At 38.7% G+C, this 18324-nt stretch overlaps 2 protein-coding genes across 4 annotated transcripts; both read left to right on the top strand.

Annotated features, from left to right (window-relative positions):
* The first annotated feature begins 380 nt into the window (after positions 1-380).
* LOC132204812 (vesicular acetylcholine transporter) lies at positions 381-14428 on the top strand. 3 transcript variants are annotated; one of them, XM_059633599.1, is made up of 12 exons: positions 381-623; positions 4791-4897; positions 6835-7026; positions 9154-9326; positions 9381-9558; positions 10209-10395; positions 12135-12355; positions 12627-12841; positions 12956-13078; positions 13307-13466; positions 13529-13723; positions 13806-14428. In XM_059633599.1, exons 4-12 carry the CDS (start codon positions 9178-9180, stop codon positions 14013-14015), a joined length of 1638 nt encoding a protein of 545 aa, XP_059489582.1. In that variant the 5' UTR covers positions 381-623; positions 4791-4897; positions 6835-7026; positions 9154-9177; the 3' UTR covers positions 14016-14428. The 3 variants fall into 3 exon arrangements, with proteins under 3 accessions (XP_059489582.1, XP_059489581.1, XP_059489583.1); XM_059633600.1 differs by lacking the exons at positions 381-623; positions 4791-4897; positions 12956-13078 and having other exon boundaries at positions 6891-7026; XM_059633598.1 differs by lacking the exons at positions 4791-4897; positions 6835-7026; positions 9154-9326; ... (6 more) ...; positions 13529-13723; positions 13806-14428 and adding an exon at positions 900-4697 and having other exon boundaries at positions 484-623.
* A 488-nt stretch (positions 14429-14916) lies between these two features.
* LOC132204247 (ubiquitin-conjugating enzyme E2-24 kDa-like) lies at positions 14917-18043 on the top strand. The gene is made up of 5 exons (XM_059632627.1): positions 14917-15159; positions 15558-15702; positions 15762-15945; positions 16001-16148; positions 17262-18043. The coding sequence occupies exons 2-5, from the start codon at positions 15560-15562 to the stop codon at positions 17357-17359; spliced, it is 573 nt and encodes a 190-aa protein (XP_059488610.1). The 5' UTR covers positions 14917-15159; positions 15558-15559; the 3' UTR covers positions 17360-18043.
* Positions 18044-18324: the final 281 nt, after the last annotated feature.

Raw genomic sequence — 18324 nt, 5'->3', positions numbered from 1 at the left:
ATTTAAATAAATTTAAATTTTAAATTTCTTCTGAGTAAGTTGTACGCTACAAATGGAATAAGAGCAAAAATTCAAATCCCCATTCTGAACCTACGTGAATGGAGAGCACCATGGAGTGAGAGCGCCGCGTACAAGTCAATTGCCGTTCATTGCAGTTCTTCGCCTCTCCTACCCCTTTTTATCAAGCAAGTCTTAAGATCGAACCCTTTGTATTAATATGCTTCTTTTCATTATACCCCCACATAATTTTTTAAAAAAAGAAAAACGTGAAAATATCTTCTCATCGGCGCCGGCACACCTGGACGAGAGGGCGCGTGCGTGCGGCACCGAGGGCACTGGTCGGGCAGGCAGGACGAGCCGAGACCAAGTCGAGCGCTGGCAGCATCGCGAGCAGGCTGCAGGCAGGCCTCCAAAGCGCGCACAGAGAGAAGAAACGTTCAGCGACTGGAAATTCGTAACCCTTAAGACGGCAGACTCGGAAGAGCAAAGGGGCACTGATGGCGCCTCACACTCCAGCTCGCTGGCGTATCTAACCGACAAGTTCGGCAACAGCACCGCCGCTACGGCCTCCAACCTGCGCAGCTTCATCTCCAATCGCCTGCCTTCCACTTTGCCTGACACAGGTGAGCCCTGACAAAACCTCTTCTCAAATTTCGTTTTTTCCTCAATATCTTCTCGAAAAAAATTATATCATTATATAACATTGGAGGGGTTGTGAAGCGGTCGATGGTTGCATTAAAAATTCAGGAGACTTCAACTCCTCCACCTTTACTTGAATTTGCAATCCCCACGAAGGAGTTGGTAAAGTGTTCGCGAGTCTGTCCTGAACGTGCAGCAATCCCTCTAATTAGAATTATGATCTCATTAGGCTAATTATGTTTTTTTCTGTCTGTTCGAAGGTGCCTGAGAAGTTTTTAAGCCAGGCCGCGCGGAGGGGGAAGAAATAAAGTGAATTAGAGTTAGCTCACCTCAGGACCGACTCGCGAGCAAAATGGCGCGGCAGATCCCTTTCATAAACATGGAGTGGAATGAGTTCAAGGAGGTGGCGTGGGCCAAGATTCGGGAGCCGAAAAACCAGCGAAGAATCATCCTGGTGATTGTGTCCATCGCCTTGCTGCTGGACAACATGCTCTACATGGTCATCGTGCCCATCATCCCGGACTACCTGCGGTACACGGGCGCTTTCGGGACGCCGCCCCCGGTTTTAGACAAGAATGGCACTCTCGTTCCAGGGCATGGGCACGAGGGCCAAGACCAGGCGACTGGCATCCTGTTCGCGTCCAAGGCCATCGTCCAGCTGATGGTGAACCCTTTTTCGGGGGCCCTGATCGACAGGATCGGCTACGACATCCCCATGATGATCGGTCTGACCATAATGTTCCTGAGCACGGCCGTGTTCGCGTGCGGCCGAAGCTACGGGGTCCTCTTCTTCGCCCGCAGTCTGCAGGGCGTGGGCTCGGCGTTTGCCGACACTGCTGGCCTTGCCATGATCGCCGACCGCTTCACCGAGGAGGCCGAACGCTCCAAGGCCCTGGGCATAGCACTCGCGTTCATCTCCTTCGGTTGCCTAGTGGCGCCTCCCTTCGGCGGCGCGTTGTACCAGTTTGCGGGCAAGGAGATGCCCTTCCTCATTCTGGCCTTCGTCTCGCTGGCCGACGGCTTAGGCCTCTTGCTGGTCATGAAACCCATCAAGGAGCAGATCAAGGACAGCCAGAGGGAGCGGACGGGTCCCACCATCCCCATCTGGCGGCTCTTCATCGACCCGTACATCGCCGTCTGCGCAGGCGCCCTCATGATGTCCAACGTGGCCTTGGCCTTCTTGGAACCCACCATCTCCTTGTGGATGGAGGACAACATGACTCAAGAAAACTGGAAGATCGGCATGATCTGGCTTCCGGCTTTCTTCCCACACGTCATCGGCGTCATAATCACCGTCAAGATGGCGCGACAGTACCCGCAACACCAGTGGCTGATGGCCGCCATCGGGCTGGTCATGGAGGGCCTGTGCTGCTTCATTATCCCGTTCAGCACCTCATATATCATGCTGATGATCCCGATTTGCGGTATCTGCTTCGGCATCGCCCTCATCGATACAGCTCTGCTGCCAACCTTGGGCTACCTGGTCGACGTGCGTTACGTCTCGGTCTACGGAAGCATCTACGCCATCGCCGACATCTCGTACTCGCTGGCCTACGCCGTCGGGCCCATCATCGCCGGCAGCGTGGTCGAGGCCATCGGTTTCACGGCGCTCAATTTCGGTATAGCGTTCGCCAATCTGCTGTACGCGCCGGTGCTTCTCTACCTCAAGAACATCTACGACTTCAAACCGTTCCCCAACGAGGCCAACATCTTGATGGCCGACCCGCCAGACAAAAAGTACCAGACGTACGCGATGCAGGAAAGCGCAGTCGAGGTCGCTCCAGATCTCACCTCCAACCACACCGCCGAATACCCTCGCTACCAGGAGACGAACGTTGACTACGACTCTTACCAGCACCAACAGCAGGGCTACCAACAGCCGCTTCCTCCGCAACCGCAGTACCAGCAACGACCGCCGCCTCCAGTGCAGCCCCCGCAGCCCTCAAGGGACACGAATCCCTTCCGCAGCGCCGCGGTAAGTGAACCGCCGGCATTGGAGTCGGCCAACAAAAACCCATTCAGACAGGGTTTCAACTATTAAATCTCCTAACTCCTAATTAAAATATGGTTGTTTCCAGAATTTTTTCATCAAAATTTTTACTTTGTGTTTCTATCTTGCGTCTGAACGTATGGGTGTGATTTCATAAGTCATTATGTACACGCAAGTGTCCCACTGATATGGAAAATAATTATACTATTGTTTCACGAAATGAACTGATTTTAAAGAGCAAATTAGAAAAGTTGATAAAATATATATAATAATATTTAACCGAATTGAATGAAATATTATATATCATATATTCAGCACTGCCATTGAATAAGAGCAGTGCTCTAATAAGGAATTTAAAATTTCCAAAAATTGTTTATCACCTTTGCTAGAGATTAAAGAAGCTTGATAATTCTAATTGTTTAATAACTTTTCACTTATTTCAAGTATAACAATATTATAAAATATTATTCCAAATGAGCATATGAATTATTATTATTATTTTTTCCCCTTGAGGATTTTAGTAGTAATTTAAATTAATGCGTTAAATTTACAAATTTGAGATTTTTAGTTATAAATAGATTTTGGGAACTAGCAAACTACTTAAATTAATTTGTTTTGTTGGCCTACTGGAAAAATTCTGTTTCAATTATTAATTGATTGTTGCGCAGAATTAGCGGGTCGCATCTATATAGCGGACTCGCGCCAGTTACGTAAAACACATATCTATATAGAAGACGTTGAATGAAATACTGAACGATCTACGAACAAGCATATAATATGTATATTTTCAATTGTTATAATTCTGTGATAACTATATCTGGCATAGTTTGATGGTGAATTCAAATGGTGTTCGTTCAGTGCGAAAAATAATGCCAGTTAGAATTAAATATGATTGTCTTCGGTTTCAAAACCGTCGCGGTGAATCAACCAAGATCATAAACATATCAAGCATCCACTTCAGTGGACGCGAAATGTAGTTGTAAAGAGTCGCACATGTAAACTTCTCTCGTGGAAAATTGCGAAACATACTAGAGACTGTAAATTAAGTGGTAGGAATAGGAAGAACACAAAAGATATAATCAATTTCGATGACCAAACTTGCGAGAGTTTGATAAATAACTTCAGAGGTAAGAAAGTGTTAAAAAAAGTAAAAACGTTATAATAACCATACTCGCAAAAATGTCAGATAAAGTTGTAAATTAATCAAAGTGTTCGAATGAAAATAAAATTAATTAAAATGCAGCGTGTTTGAGAGGAATTAAGGAACAAATGTGAAACGAAACCGCACTGTTAACGAATTACGCATCAATAATTATAGACCGGTGTGCATGAAAACGCTGCCTTTTGAATGCTTGCGGGATTTTTTTCCCCAAATTTAATTTTTCATTCGAGTGGATGTGCGTTTTAATGTTAATGAGCCCGTATGTAAATTAAAAATAAGCTGGCAAAAGCATTTTCATAATTTCAAATCCTAGCCGTCGATGTGATGTTGAGACTTTCGTAATAATTTCGAGAATGTCTTTGCCACTGTGTATACTCTCTCCTAATCTACATGTCTAAACGCACTGTATCTGAGAACAGTAAGAAAATCACTAAACTGTGTATCGATATCATTTGTAGAAAGTCAAATTGCTGTGTGTATAAACGAAGCGTTAAAAAAAATAAAAGTGGAAAAATGCTTAAAAAAAAGGATGCTGATTGAGCCGGAGTGTGAAGAGAAAGAAAATTGCTCAGTGCGCAGTGAGGTTAAACTGTTACTGTTAAACAAGAGTGAGTTATACAAACATTTTCTCTTCTTTTATAATAATATTAAAATTCCAAGTTAATTTGTGTTCGATTCATGTGTAAATAAACCGATCAATATCCCGTCAAAATTGATTATTTGCGATTTAGTTTTTAGAGAAAAGGAATAAACCACACGAAAGCAATAAACAGATTGTGTATCTGGGCGATTAGAGAAAATTCGATTACGAGGCAGAAAAGTGACGGGCGTGAGGCGAATGCCGAATTTAAATTTACATTGATGGAGGGTTCGGTGGAAAGTTGCATAAAATGTAAATGTAAATAAACGAGAGGAAAAAACGAAAATTGTTCAGCATTGTTTCATTTGAAAGTAAAATAATAATAGTAAAAAAAAAACGAAATTGAATCTTTCATTCAGGATGGAAGGATGCAATATGGAGTTTACCAAAAAGGCTCTTCGCCACGGCACCTGGAAAGGAAAATTCTGCCTTTTCATCAAACGAAGGCACCGGCGTCTTTGCAGAGGTAATTGTCTCAAAATCCTATTTTCTTCTAATTTGTGTTTTATTCTATAATTTTATTTTATTATCCTAATAATCACATGAACATGCCCAAATATTTTTTAATGACATTAAATAATGTCTAAATTCTGGTCTTTAACTCTACTAAATTTTTCAATTGAAACTTTGTCAAAACTTTTAACCTTAACAAAATATTTTGAATGTTTATTAATTAAGATTTAAATAGTTTAGTTTATTATTTTATTTTAAATAAATAAAAAATATTTCAAAAATATTTTGGGTCACGTAAGTATAATTTCATTTCTGCTGGGTTTTCCCTAAGAGAAATTGAGCGAGTCTTCGCGTGTCAGGTTTTCTTTCTCGTATTTTCCACTTCTTCTCGGCGCGGTGCTTTTTTTTTATTCCGTATGCGGCTCGAGAGAGTTTTCGTGTGCAAGCTTATCTCGCTGGCATCCCTTGGATCGGCTCGTCGCCTGCACAGCTAGAGGGAAAACGCTCTCTCGCTTGTGACTGAGGGGTGCGAGCTTGGCCAGGTCACTTGCAGAGGCGCTGGCGTGCAGCCGGCAAGGGCACCGCGATCAATACTTTGATGCCCACTGACGTCAGAGGGCAACGCTGGAAAATCGATCAAGCCAGGCTTAGCCAAAAATAAAACATTCACACATGCTCCTGCTTGAATTTACGACCTACCTGGGGTCTCATTCACAATTTATTTTTTCATAATCTCGCAAATCTCTAGCCGGCATTAATGAGACAATTCAATTAATTGGGTGGTGCCTTCTGTACCACCAATAAAGGGCACAGGCCGACAAGACTTTGTCTTGGCCTGACCCTAAAAAAAAAAAAAAAAAAAAAAAAAAAAAAAAAAAAAAATTATAATATGAAAGTCAAAACTTTAATTACCAATTATTAGAAAAAATTTTGATTTTTAATTTTGATAACTCAATTATTATTATTGATATTTATTTGAATTACAGGTTCCGTCACGATGTAAGAGTTATAATTAATAAATCTATTATGCATTATTTCTTTCATCAATTTGACACAAATTTCGGAAATAATTTTTCTGAATCGCGAAATTTTAATAACTTTATCAACAAATCTGATAATGACTTCCCTTTAATATTTTCGTATCATTTTAAAAACTGTAAACTGGTAACATATTTGTATTTCAATTTTTGAATTCAATTAAATTTTTGCAGCGAAAAATTTTAAATTAAAATTTTTTATAATTACTTCTCGAGATGATACCAATAAGTTTTTGATGCAAACGAAAACAATAAAATTGGAATTTTATCTACGTTCTACCACTCTTCACGCTTTGTTTGGTCGCACCAATTGATGGCATTACGCAATTAGAGTGCGGCAGAGAAAGAGCACGCGGCGCCGGCAGATGCTCTTCAGCCCCCGCTTTCTCCTCCCCCTCCCCTCGTATCGCGCTGAAATATTAATTATTTCGTCGCGTTTGAAGAGGTAGTTTGTCGCCGTCACGAATAGCGATTGCGGCTTCCCATTGCCCTGCGTTAATTCATTCATAATTATCATCCAGTGTATGAATTAAATATGGCCTGAAGGCGACCTTTTCAACTTTTTATATTTCATTGAAAATTCAAAATTTAAATAAAACTTTCATTTAATTGTATACATTAAAATGTTAATAAAGATTGCAAAAGATAATCGAAAACGTGAAGCAAAAGTTTTGGCATTCATTAGTGAATCGGTGATAAGTAGGTCACTTGGCGCTTCTTTCAATCAGAGGAACAATTATGCCGATCGCTTTATTGACTGTGCGTGCTTTATTAAGTTTGTAAAATAATTCAACGTTTTCATTTTCAAATAATATTGGAGCTAAAATTTGCATGTTTCAATTTCATCTCTTTCAAATAATGATTAATTTTTATGTTTCCATCTTTTAACGTCTACTTTTTGGCACTCACTCAGGGCGCCGATTTGCCGAAATTGCCCGTGCCGAACGTGGAGCAGACCCTGACAAAGTACCTGCAGTTTGCCAGGGTCATCTTGAAGGACGCCGACTACGATAAGACCAGGCGATGTGTGCTAAGCTTCCAGAACAACGAGGCGCCTCGACTTCAAAAGCTGCTGCTGGAGCGGCACCAAAACCATGACAACTGGGTAAATTATTTTTTTTATGAGTATATAACGATTTTCAAAAATTATTCTGCTTCACTAGAAACTTCTCAAAGTGTTACATAATTCCTCTAGTAATATCAAAATTTGATCATTTAATTATATACAAAAATCAGGTTCTCAGAATCATTTGACAGTCTTTCTGTCATTTTCTGGGCCGAAAATATTATTTAATTTTCTTTATTTTCGGATATCTACAATTATGATAAAAAGTTACTATTAACTTTAAAGCGTTATTCTCATTCTTCATTTTGCTCATTATAATAAGGAGTTAACTATGAGTAAAGTAATAGATTTGCAACTCTTTTGAATTATTAAGTTGGTTGGTCGATAGTCAAAATTTGTTATAAAATTTAATATTGATCAAAATTAACAGAACAGATTTTATGTAATTGCAAAAGAACCCTTGGCAAAAATTAATCTCTGATTTAAAATTCAATGTTTTAGCTAAACTAATAATAAGGCATACAGAAACCATAACAAATAAAATCTAGCCAACATAATACATAAAAATAAGTTTAGAGTTTTGAACATTTATTCATGCCATTATCTCGTGTTGTATTTTGATCAAGTTACAATACAAATTGTAAAAAAGAAATAGGCAAGACGGTCCTAAATTATATAAATTTCAAATGGACTATTTTAATATAAATAATGTTAAATTTGAATTATTTGATTGAAATTTGTTTTGTATAAAATAACTTTTTAATATTCATCAAAAATGGAATTTTTACAGTTTGACCTGCAAGAGATTGTTTTAAATGGGGTGTTAAAAACCACTAAAAAAACCGGGCGTTAGAAAAATTCAACCCCTATTCTGATTTCTGATAAATTTTGAATTCATAACATTTCTCAAAATCTTGAAAACATTTCTTCACAAACTCTCACCTGCCGCTGGAAGAAGTGCCGAGTTTACCCCGACACTCCTTATTGCCTTTTATTTAATTCAATCTGGTAAATTAGACAGAAAATAAATGGATAAAATTAGGTAAGAATTTTCCAGTTGAATGGTTTCAAAATAAAATTAAAAAATTTATTTCACATTAAATAAATTTTTGATATAAATCCGGTGAAATTAAAATCATTTTCCGCCACGCAGCAAAAAAAGGCGAAATTAAAAATTCAGACAATTTACGTAAACAGTGTCCGTGTGCACAAAAGGTGCGCCCCATTCAACAATTCTAATTCGGTGTTGGTGGGCAGGAACAATGGGGTGAATATAAAATTAGGCACGAAATCGATTGGGCGAATAAAATTCGCCGGTTTGTGCCCGTTTGCGTGGGTGTGTGGGCCGATTGATCGTGCAAACCAGGACACAGAGCGAGGGAGTAAAATCTCCGCGGCGGAGAACGTGTCGGAGGCGCCGGCGCCCGACCAATGATCAGCGCCACCCGCCCTCGGTCGCCGCCCTAAGCCCGCCTAAAGCAGGCAGGCAACCTGCCCGGCTCCGAAAAACACCCAGACGCGGCTGCCTAAAGGACAGCCCACCCACCAATTGGCCTAATCGCGCAAATGGGCCGCTTCATTTCCATCAATTAACTTCAGAGGGGCACTTCATTGCGCGCGAGACGGACACTTCAGAGTTGAAAAAATCCTCCTTTGCTATACAATAATCTTTCAAATTTTAAAATAAATCTAATGAGAAACTAAAATAGTGCAGAATTGTGGATGGCTCAAAATAAATTAATTTAAATAACGTGAAATTGGAAATTCAATTTGATTCAATAAGTAATTTTTTATTAATTTCTAAAAAAATTAAAACCAAACTTCTAATGGAAAATTCAGATTCTGCCAGAAATGATTTGTTAATCATTCCATTAAATAAATTTCAACCACTTAGTATTTATTTATTTAGTGCATTTTAAATTTAAATTTGAAAATTCTTTCTATCCTTCTAAATTTCTTAATATTGAGTTAACAGTTTCAACAACCAATAAGATCATGGATGTTGTTTTTGCCTTATTATGTTATCAATAATTTATAAATCTTTTAAATTTTTTCAAATAAAAATCATAAACTTCACTAAATTAGAAAAATATTTAGCCTGTAAAATTTGGAATTTGCTATAATCAATATTTAACATGAAAATTAATGATTTCTCCCATTATTCAGGCGTACGAGTGGTGGCTGAACGACATGTACCTGGGCAACACGTTGGCCCTTCCGGTCAACTCCAACCCCGGAATGGTGCTGCCGCCTCGCAGTCCGATGACCTTAGCCGAACAGTGCGCGCTCGCCGCCCGGCTCGCCACCGGACTCCTCAAGCACAAGGAAGTCCTCGACCAGTCAGAATTACTCAATTTTTGTAAATAAATTTTTCACGATTGAATTAATTTCAGCGGAGGAATTGCCCAAGAGAGGGCGACGAGCCGCGAGAAGGGCCAGCCGCTGTGCATGACGCAGTTCTACCGTCTGCTGACCACGTGCCGGGTGCCCTCGGTCCCCAGGGACATGCTCATCACGGAGCCGTGCTCCCCACGCAGCCAGGAGCACATCATCGTAGCTTGCAAAAATCAGGTTGGTTAACTTAGCGATCCAATATGAATAGTCTTAATCGAAAAACTTTTACAATCACATTCAATCATATAATTTAAAAAAAAAATTAAAATAGTTATTATAAACTCATACAATTATTTAAATTTAGATTTATGTTAAAAAATTAAAACAGAATAATATTTTTATAACCACACATTTCATTAATTTTTTTCTATTTGAAAAAAAAAGTTAAAAGAATTTTCCAAATTTATTCATCTATTTTGTGCTTCATCTAAATTAAAAAATAATATTTTTCCCAGAGTCCAAGAATTGGACAAACAATCCATTATTAATAATAGTTTAAAAATAAAAGCCTATTTGTAAACGATTAAATGCAAAATATGTCGAAAAACTATCAGAGTTAATTTTTGGTCAACTTTAAACCTGAAATGTACATTAATCCTGAGGCGCTTTTGATTAAAATACTATCCAAATTAGGTGAAAAATTCCTTGCTGTACTTGAAAACTATATATTATTATCTCTGATGAGCACTTTAAAAATAAGATCATTTCCTATCAGATAAAATTTTTGTAGCAGCAATATTTATTTTCTGTTCGAATTTTAATTTAAAATTTACGTACTGTTGTTCATAGAATGAAAAATAAGATAATTTCCATTGGAAAATTTTCAGTTCTACGTTATTTTCCTGAAGAAAGACGGATGCGCCGTGGGTGAAGATTTGATTGCTGCGGCCGTGCAGGGCATCGTCAAGGACGCGACGGCCCGCAGCTCGATGAATGGCCTTCAGCCGGCCGTCGGGCTTCTCACGACCGACAGAAGGGACACTTGGGCCCAGGTCCGGGAGCTTCTTGCCCAGAGTGAGATTTAAATCTTCTAATTTTGGCTAATCGTAATGAAATTAAATTTTACATTTAAACTACTTAATTAAAATTCCGTCGTTTTTCGAAGATAATACACAATTATTGAATGGATAATAAATTCATACATAAATAATTAATAGGAAACTGCGTAGGCCGATTTGTCGACAAGATTTCCATGTCGACGACAAAATCGCGTCATCGGTGGCTGTCACGTGACGTCAAAGAATTCAAATTTAGCGTAATTAATTTACCTAATTCAAATATTTTTCATTTATATGGATGTAATTAGATCGAATAGAGTATTTAAATTTAAATTAATGCATAATTTGAAGATAAATCAAGAATAAAATCATTTTAGCGCCAGAATTCCATCATCAAAGTATCCAAAATTACGCAACTCGTGAAATACCGGCAGTGATTTTCGTACTTTTTTGGGGAAAAAAGGTTAAAAATGGTTTGGGGGTTGGATAGGGTGAAAAGGTGGTGTCCACCTACCTTTAGAACGTCCTGAACCTGGTCCTGGCCTCGGGTCGACCTGCTCTGCTCACGGTCCTCACGGAATCCCCCTCGTAACCGGCCTTCTGCGTCTTCTTCATCTCGAAATCCGACGCACTTTCACACTTCACGTCGTCCGATGCACAAATTCACCTTCCGCGCACTCGAAAACTGCAAAATTCGCGATTTTGGCGCCGAAATTCGCGAAATCCGGGACCGAAACCGAAAGGCGCGCGCTGCGCTCGCCGCAGCTTGACGCGAACTCACTGGAAGAAGGTGGCGCGGACCGAGTTGCGACGAGTCGAGACAGGTTGAAACGTCTCTCGCGGAGGAAAACGTCGCCTGCGAGCGACGAGGGTGCGTGGGGAGGGAGGAGAAAGTAACAAAATTTCCTCAAGGCCGAGGTTGGCGCGCCAAATGAACCGCGTGAATTGCGCGCGTTTGCGCGAAAAGAGATGATTGAAATAGTTTTAAAACGAAATCGAGCCGACTAGGCGACTATTCTCAAGGTAATCTACGCAAATCCATTGTTCTACTGGCCCTTATCAATTTAACGACATGATAATTATGCATATTTGTGACAAACCCAGACGTAAGCATTTTAAATTTGATTTTATTGTTCAATTTTTGAATTTTAAATCTCTATTCTGTCGTAAAATTCAACATTTTTGTAATATTCGCCTCATTTAACATTCAAAATAAATATAATTTATTACGAAAAAGGTATCCACTCGAAATTTATTGCAATGCCAATTTTTTTATGTAAATCTTTTTGGAATAGATTTTAATTAAGCAAAAAAAGTGAAAATAAATGTATTAAAATTATTTTTAAATAATTGTTGGCCATATTTGGAAACTCAAGTCATTTGGCCTTAAAATAAATTAGATTCGCATGTGTTTTTTTCTCTTCAGAATTTTCCAGAACTTCAAATAATGAGTATGATTCTATTTACTAATTATTTTCTTTACACAAAACCAAAAACCTAATCATAAATATGTTGTATTTTTATTTTCAGCAAGCAATTATGAACCGAAAACCCAAATAAAAATTAAAAAATAATGATAATGAGAAGAAAATTACAGAATGATCATGCAGACCTAAATTTCTCACTTCATAAACGCCTCCTCGAGCATTAAAATGAAAAAATTTTCTGCAAAAATGAACAAGGATTCCTTGCCATGCATTAAAAACCAAATGATTTCAAGAATTATTTGCTAATTTTATATTTCCCAAATCAAAGGTGACAAGAACTGCGACAACATGGAGCTGATCCAGAGCTCGCTGGCCCTGATCTGCATGGATGATCCACTGCCGACCAGCTTCAATTACCGAGCCCTGACAGACAACTACAAAGGTCATAAGGTTGGGGCCAGGGACGAGACTAACATGGCTCATCAAATGATCCACGGCGGCGGCAGCGCCTTCAATACCAGCAATAGATGGTTCGACAAAACTATGCAGGTTAAAACAAAATCTATAGGTTTGAAATTGCATTTTGTTCTTCCTTCATTTAGTTTGGTTTAAAAAGTTTTTTTTTAATTTCTTCAAATTAAATTACATGTAAAATGAAATTAAACTATCATTCAATTTTCATCACCTCGTTAACGTTTCTAAGAAAGTTTTCACCTGCATGAAATTTTATTTTATTTTGATGAAATGAATAAATAAAATCAAATTTTATAATTCACACAATTTCAATTAATAATAAATTCCCTTTTTTTTTAATTTGCAGTTTGTGCTGAGCAGTGATGGGGTGTGGGGATTTTGCTACGAACACTCTCCGGCCGAGGGGGTGGCCGTAGTGCAACTGGTCGAGCAGCTTTTGAAGCAAACTGAAGAGCCGCTCACCTACCCAAAGACGTCCATTCCAGCCCCGCAACCCTTGCAGTGGCAGCTCAGCGGACCACTCCACCAGCACATACAAAACGCCGCCAGCAATGTCAACAGGTAAAACACTGCTTAAAAAAAACCTTTGTAACCTAAATTAGAAAGGTGGGAAAGAAAATGTTTCTTATTTCACTAAAGAAATTTTAAATTTTTCAACTAAATGTCCTTGTGCAGTTTGCTGCAAGACTTGGACTTGTACATATATCGCTTCTTGGGCTACGGCAAGGACAGCATCAAATTGTGCAAAGTTAGCCCGGATGCGTATATCCAGCTAGCCCTGCAGCTCGCGTACTTCAGGTCAGCAAACTTGTTCATGGAGCACGCGAATGCTGGAAATTTTATGTGTTTTGCACTTATTTCTGTATTTGTCCTCAGCACCATTTCATAAATCAAAATTTTTTGTTTTCAATTATAGAGTTTGGATTATTTTCAATGTTATTATCTACTGCGGAATAAATCTGCAAATTCTGATCGTTTAAATGTGTCAAATATTTTCAGATAAATTTATTTTTACTTTTAATACAGGCTTAATCAAAAACTAACGGCTACTTATGAAAGCGCTGGGACAAGAAGGTTCCGAATGGGCAGAGTGGACTGCATCAGGTCTGCGAGTCTCGAGGCGATGGCTTGGGTCGAGGCCATGTGCCGCTTAGAGGCTGAGGGAGCAGCCTCCAATCATTCCGAAGTACAAAAACCACAATTATAGCTGATAATATAGTTTTATTTCAATAATTTTCATAATTTTAGATGTGTCTGGAGTTGTACGACAAGGCAGTGGCAAAGCAGACCTTGGAAATGGTGGACAACATTTTGGGCCAGGGAATCGACATTCACCTGTTGGGATTGAATAAGGCAGCGAAAGAAAATCTGCACTCGGAGCCGGAGATTTTCTTGGACAAGGCCTTCTCCAAACTCAACCACTTTTCCCTCTCAACTAGTCAGGTATAAAGGAAAAAAATTAGTAAAAATTTCAAAATTTTCACAAATTATTACAATTATTACAAATTTTAAAATCATTTTCTAGGTGTCAACTGTTAGCGACAGTTTCATGGGTTACGGTCCAGTCGTGCATGACGGTTATGGGGCCTCGTACAATCCTCGGAAGGACAGCATAATTTTCTGCCTGTCCGCCTTCAAGTCGTGTGAATCGACCAGCACGTGGAAATTCGCTAACAGTCTGGAGAAGAGTTTACTTAGCATGCAGCAGCTGCTTGCATCCAGATCAAGGAAATAATTAAAAACTGTTATAACACAAAACGTTCAAGCGCAATGTTCTCTAAATGTTAATTAGATAAGAGAGATTTATTTAAAAATCAGCAGAGCTGCTGGATTTATTGAAATCAGAGCACAATATTTACACACAACAATATATTTATTAGATGTGAATTAGCTGAAGAGCAATAAATAAATTAAGGTAGTCGCTGAAATTAAAAGGTTGACTACCTGGAATTCGAAAAATAATCACATTCAAAATCATAAAAGGATATGTTTACTGCAGTTTACTGTTTTTGTGATATAGGCATTATTGTACTGGTTATGTAATGTCCTAATAGAAAGATGCAATATACATACTGGTTGTTATATTTGGAAAATGTGTGAAAATTCATCGTGATACAAAATTAATGGAAAATTGAAAATAAAATAAATGAAATTATTTACTATATTATGTTTCCACCACCCAATAAATTGGTTTTGCCACGGCCACTACTGATAGACCAGCACGTCCTTTTTTGTATCAACTAAAAATATTTTATTGTTTTAAATGCTGCCAAGCTCATTTCAATTATTTTTGTTAATTTTTTTCAGCAGTGGCCATCATTTAACGCAGCTTAAAAACAAAAAGAGTTCGTCGAATTTCGTATTAAACGTAGCCTGGGCATAGTGGGCGGATAACTTGGGGTGCAAAGTTCACCCTTATCAACACGAAATCCTGCGCCCCCGGCCGACTTCAGCAAAGAAAAACCCTTCACTCGCAGTCCCAGTATGAGAAATCACTCAGGTTCCCCCGAAAAACTTCAGCCCAACTCCACCTGGAGTGGGAATCGAACGCATAATCTCCAGGATTTGGAAAAGGAGTGGCACGTGCGATTGGCGCCGTTTTGCGGCTCAAAAACAAAAGCAAGTCGCCATGCGCAGGGACCTTTAACTTCTGTTGCTTGTAGGATGTTGCTCGCCTTGCCGTCGCTGTAAATTCAAGTTTTTCCCCAATTAAAAGGGTGACGATTTCTCCGGGAAGGTGCCGAAACGCTTGCCAAAGGTGTCTGAAGCTCGGCAAATCGGAAAAAAATCGCCGATTCGCCGCTGAAACGAATCAAATTTGATGCCGGTTGTGAGGCACCGGAAGGAAGCGTCGCTCATGTATTTTTATTCTTGCTAAGGTTAGTAGCCTTTTTCGCTGTTTGTACTTAATTTTGAATCTAAAGTTGGTACTTTTTATTTCCGAAATTGAGCTGAACGGCCTCTGAATTTGGTTGGTCATCGATTGATGACCCGTCGAGACTAGGGGCCCCATTGACGGTTCCTCAAACCAACCAAAATGGAGGCTGGATGTGCTCTTGTTTGTCAACATAAGCACGAATTTCGGGATAACTTTTCCAAAACCAACCCTTTTATTAAGCGGAACAGAGAAATTAATCGCTCGGTTATCCTTGAAATTTAATTCGGGCAAACGGCGAGAAATTGTTATGTTTTGTGCTTAGGCTTTGGCCAACTGTTTGCCCACTCACCATCATGACTATTGATTCATAAATACTTATTGCTCCGATCTTGTTTTTAGAAATGTCTACAGAAGCAGGAACTTCTAATAACAACACAGTGGAAGACAATTTGGAGTCTAGCCAGACCAGTGCCACTTCTTCACCTGCCTCAACTCCTCGCTGCAACCCTAAAATGTCCAAAGCACTTAGCACCTCAGCAAAAAGGTGATTTTCCTTTGGATCAATTTTATTTCTGAATTTTAAATTTTCTCCACATTCAAAAGGATTCAGAAGGAACTGGCTGAGATTACTTTGGATCCTCCACCAAACTGCTCAGCTGGGCCAAAAGGTGATAATTTGTATGAGTGGGTCTCAACAATTTTGGGACCGCCAGGCTCTGTCTACGAAGGAGGCGTTTTTTTCCTCGACATCCACTTTACTCCTGATTACCCCTTCAAACCACCTAAAGTATGGCTTACTTTTAAACTTCTGATTTTTCTATTAACATGCTGAATTTCAACAGGTTACTTTTCGCACACGAATTTACCATTGCAACATCAACAGTCAAGGAGTGATATGTCTTGACATTCTAAAGGACAACTGGTCACCTGCCCTCACCATATCAAAAGTGCTTCTCTCAATATGCTCACTGTTGACTGATTGCAATCCAGGTAGACCTTTCTAACTTGCAAATAATTATTTTTTACGATTTTGCAAAATTCTTGAGGGTCAGGCCAAATGATGGCATCTAGTCGGCCTTTCCTTTTTTTGGTGGTGCTTAATTTTAAAGCAGGGTCCAATTATATCATTTATTTCTGGTTTCAACTTTTCTATTGCAATGTTCGAGGCAGGAATTTAAATAAGTTTCTACAGACTTCTAAGTTTGATACATTTTCTATATCTTAAATTGCTTTTTTTTTCTAATTTAACTTGTAAGATTCAGATCTCTATGAAAGCAGCAATAATTATTTCAAATTTTTTTAGATTGGACAAAGTCTTTACTGTCTGTTCCCTTTTTTGGTGGTGCACAAGGCACCACCCAATTTTGCTGAAAGTTTTTTATGTTTTCTAATTGAATTTTCATTTATTTTTTGTGCTTACTGTACTCCTCATTGAGTGTTTGTAATAGATTCTTTCAATTACTCTAAAGAATTTATTATTATTATTTTTTTTTTAATTCAGTCAAGTTTAAATTAATAATTTTAAAAAAATTTAGAAATAAACAAGCTACTCTGCTTAAGAGAATAGGGGCAACAAAATGAGCTTCTTCATTGGCGTTGGGCCCCACGGGCTTCAATTTAAACAAACAGCACCATTTTTATCAAAGTCAACCAATACTGGTTTTGCGCAATTCCATCCCTTGTCAGTTATCCTGCCATTACAATGTGTTTGGAAGGAGCTTCAATGCGATAGGCGGGTGGGGCCCCACCTAAGATCGGACAATTTTCCGCGACAATAACAATATAAATTTACATTTTTAACAATAATTTCATCCAATTCTTTATCCTTTAAATCACTTTAAATTTAATTTAAATTGACAACAACAGTCAGCAATTTTAGTAGTTAAAAGGAATTTGATTCAAGAAGTATTATATAAGTTTTTGTGAGTTTATTGTAATCAAAATTTCTAGATTTAAAGTACTATGCAAAAGTAAAAAGTTAATTAAAAACCAGCATAATTTTATTTTGTAGGCTTGGGAATTTATATTGATCCAAAACGGTCATTTTAATAACCTTCAAATTTTAGCAAAAATTAGAAATGTAATTTTGCCAATTTTTCACAGCTGATCCTCTTGTGGGAAGCATTGCCACACAACTACTGCAGAACAGGGAAGAACACGACCGAATCGCTCGACTGTGGACCAAGAGGTACGCGACGTAAATCAACACCCGCCCACCTTCCAAGCCCGTCATCACATAAATCTGTCGTTACTTTGTGTAAACCCTTTCCACCTTCTCTACCCTCTGGAAGAAAGAGCAAGAAGGAATTCGTAAGTTTTCTTGTGAAAATAAGCAAAGATTCACTCACCTCCATCCCTCCAATTATTTGAACAATTGTTTCTGGTTGTGTCTTAAAGAGACGTCGCGGATTGAATGAAGTGTCAGTTGTTTTGAGTTCTCTCCATGCTTCCACCTCCACCAGTTCTATTTTCTAGATTAGTGGTGTGTTCCTACAGTCAATGCGGTGATTGAATTATGATTGCAGAAGACAACAAGGACTGTATAAAAATTAATTGAATGATTTTAAAACTGTGTTTAATCGTAAGTTCATTTACTGTGGCTGTTTCTCTTTGTTTTTTGCCGTAGTCCGAGTGGGACGAAACAGGCCCAGCCGCAAATACGAGAACTGGAAAGCTTAAAATTGTAATGCGTGGCATTTATTTTCATTTTTGTACTCGCGTATGTAATTATAATTGCACGAGAAGAAAGCAGTGTTTGTTAACAGGACGGACAATTTGATAGGTGCATATAAGCGAGAGGAGAATATATTATAATTATATGTGGCTACGTTGTAAATTTTGCTTATAAAATAAACAGGAGAATAAAATAAGTGATGTAAAACTAATTCATTTTTTTTCTTGAGCTTCTTCAGCTATTTCTCTGTAGTTGTCCAATATAGGAGTGCTTCTTTTTCTGGCCTTCTTGGATCCTTTGGTCCTGCTTTGGACGTGATTTCACTTCACTCCTGAGAGAGGCGCATCTGCAGGACCATGGGTAGTGGCAAGGCAAAATTGGGCTCCTCTTTGCTTCTGATTGAAGGCAATTTTGTGTTTTTTTTTTACACTGTTTTAAGCCTTGTTTTGATTGCAGATCATCTTTACTCTTGCTTTTGCAAAGAAGTCCATT

Source organism: Neocloeon triangulifer, unplaced genomic scaffold (assembly GCF_031216515.1).
Source record: "Neocloeon triangulifer isolate White Clay Creek 2 clone unplaced genomic scaffold, ASM3121651v1 ptg000022l, whole genome shotgun sequence".
Taxonomy (NCBI): Eukaryota; Metazoa; Arthropoda; class Insecta; order Ephemeroptera; family Baetidae; genus Neocloeon; species Neocloeon triangulifer.
Note: the sequence above shows the minus strand (reverse complement) of the source record. Positions and strands in the feature narration are given on the sequence as shown.

Coding starts and splice junctions, on each gene's coding strand:
- LOC132204812 (XM_059633598.1), top strand. CDS start 992: ATGGCGCGGCAGATCCCTTTCATAAACATGGAGTGGAATGAGTTCAAG.
- LOC132204247 (XM_059632627.1), top strand. CDS start 15,560: ATGTCTACAGAAGCAGGAACTTCTAATAACAACACAGTGGAAGACAAT. Junction 15,703..15,761: donor CTTAGCACCTCAGCAAAAAG/GTGATTTTCCTT, acceptor CACATTCAAAAG/GATTCAGAAGGAACTGGCTG. Junction 15,946..16,000: donor ACCCCTTCAAACCACCTAAA/GTATGGCTTACT, acceptor GAATTTCAACAG/GTTACTTTTCGCACACGAAT.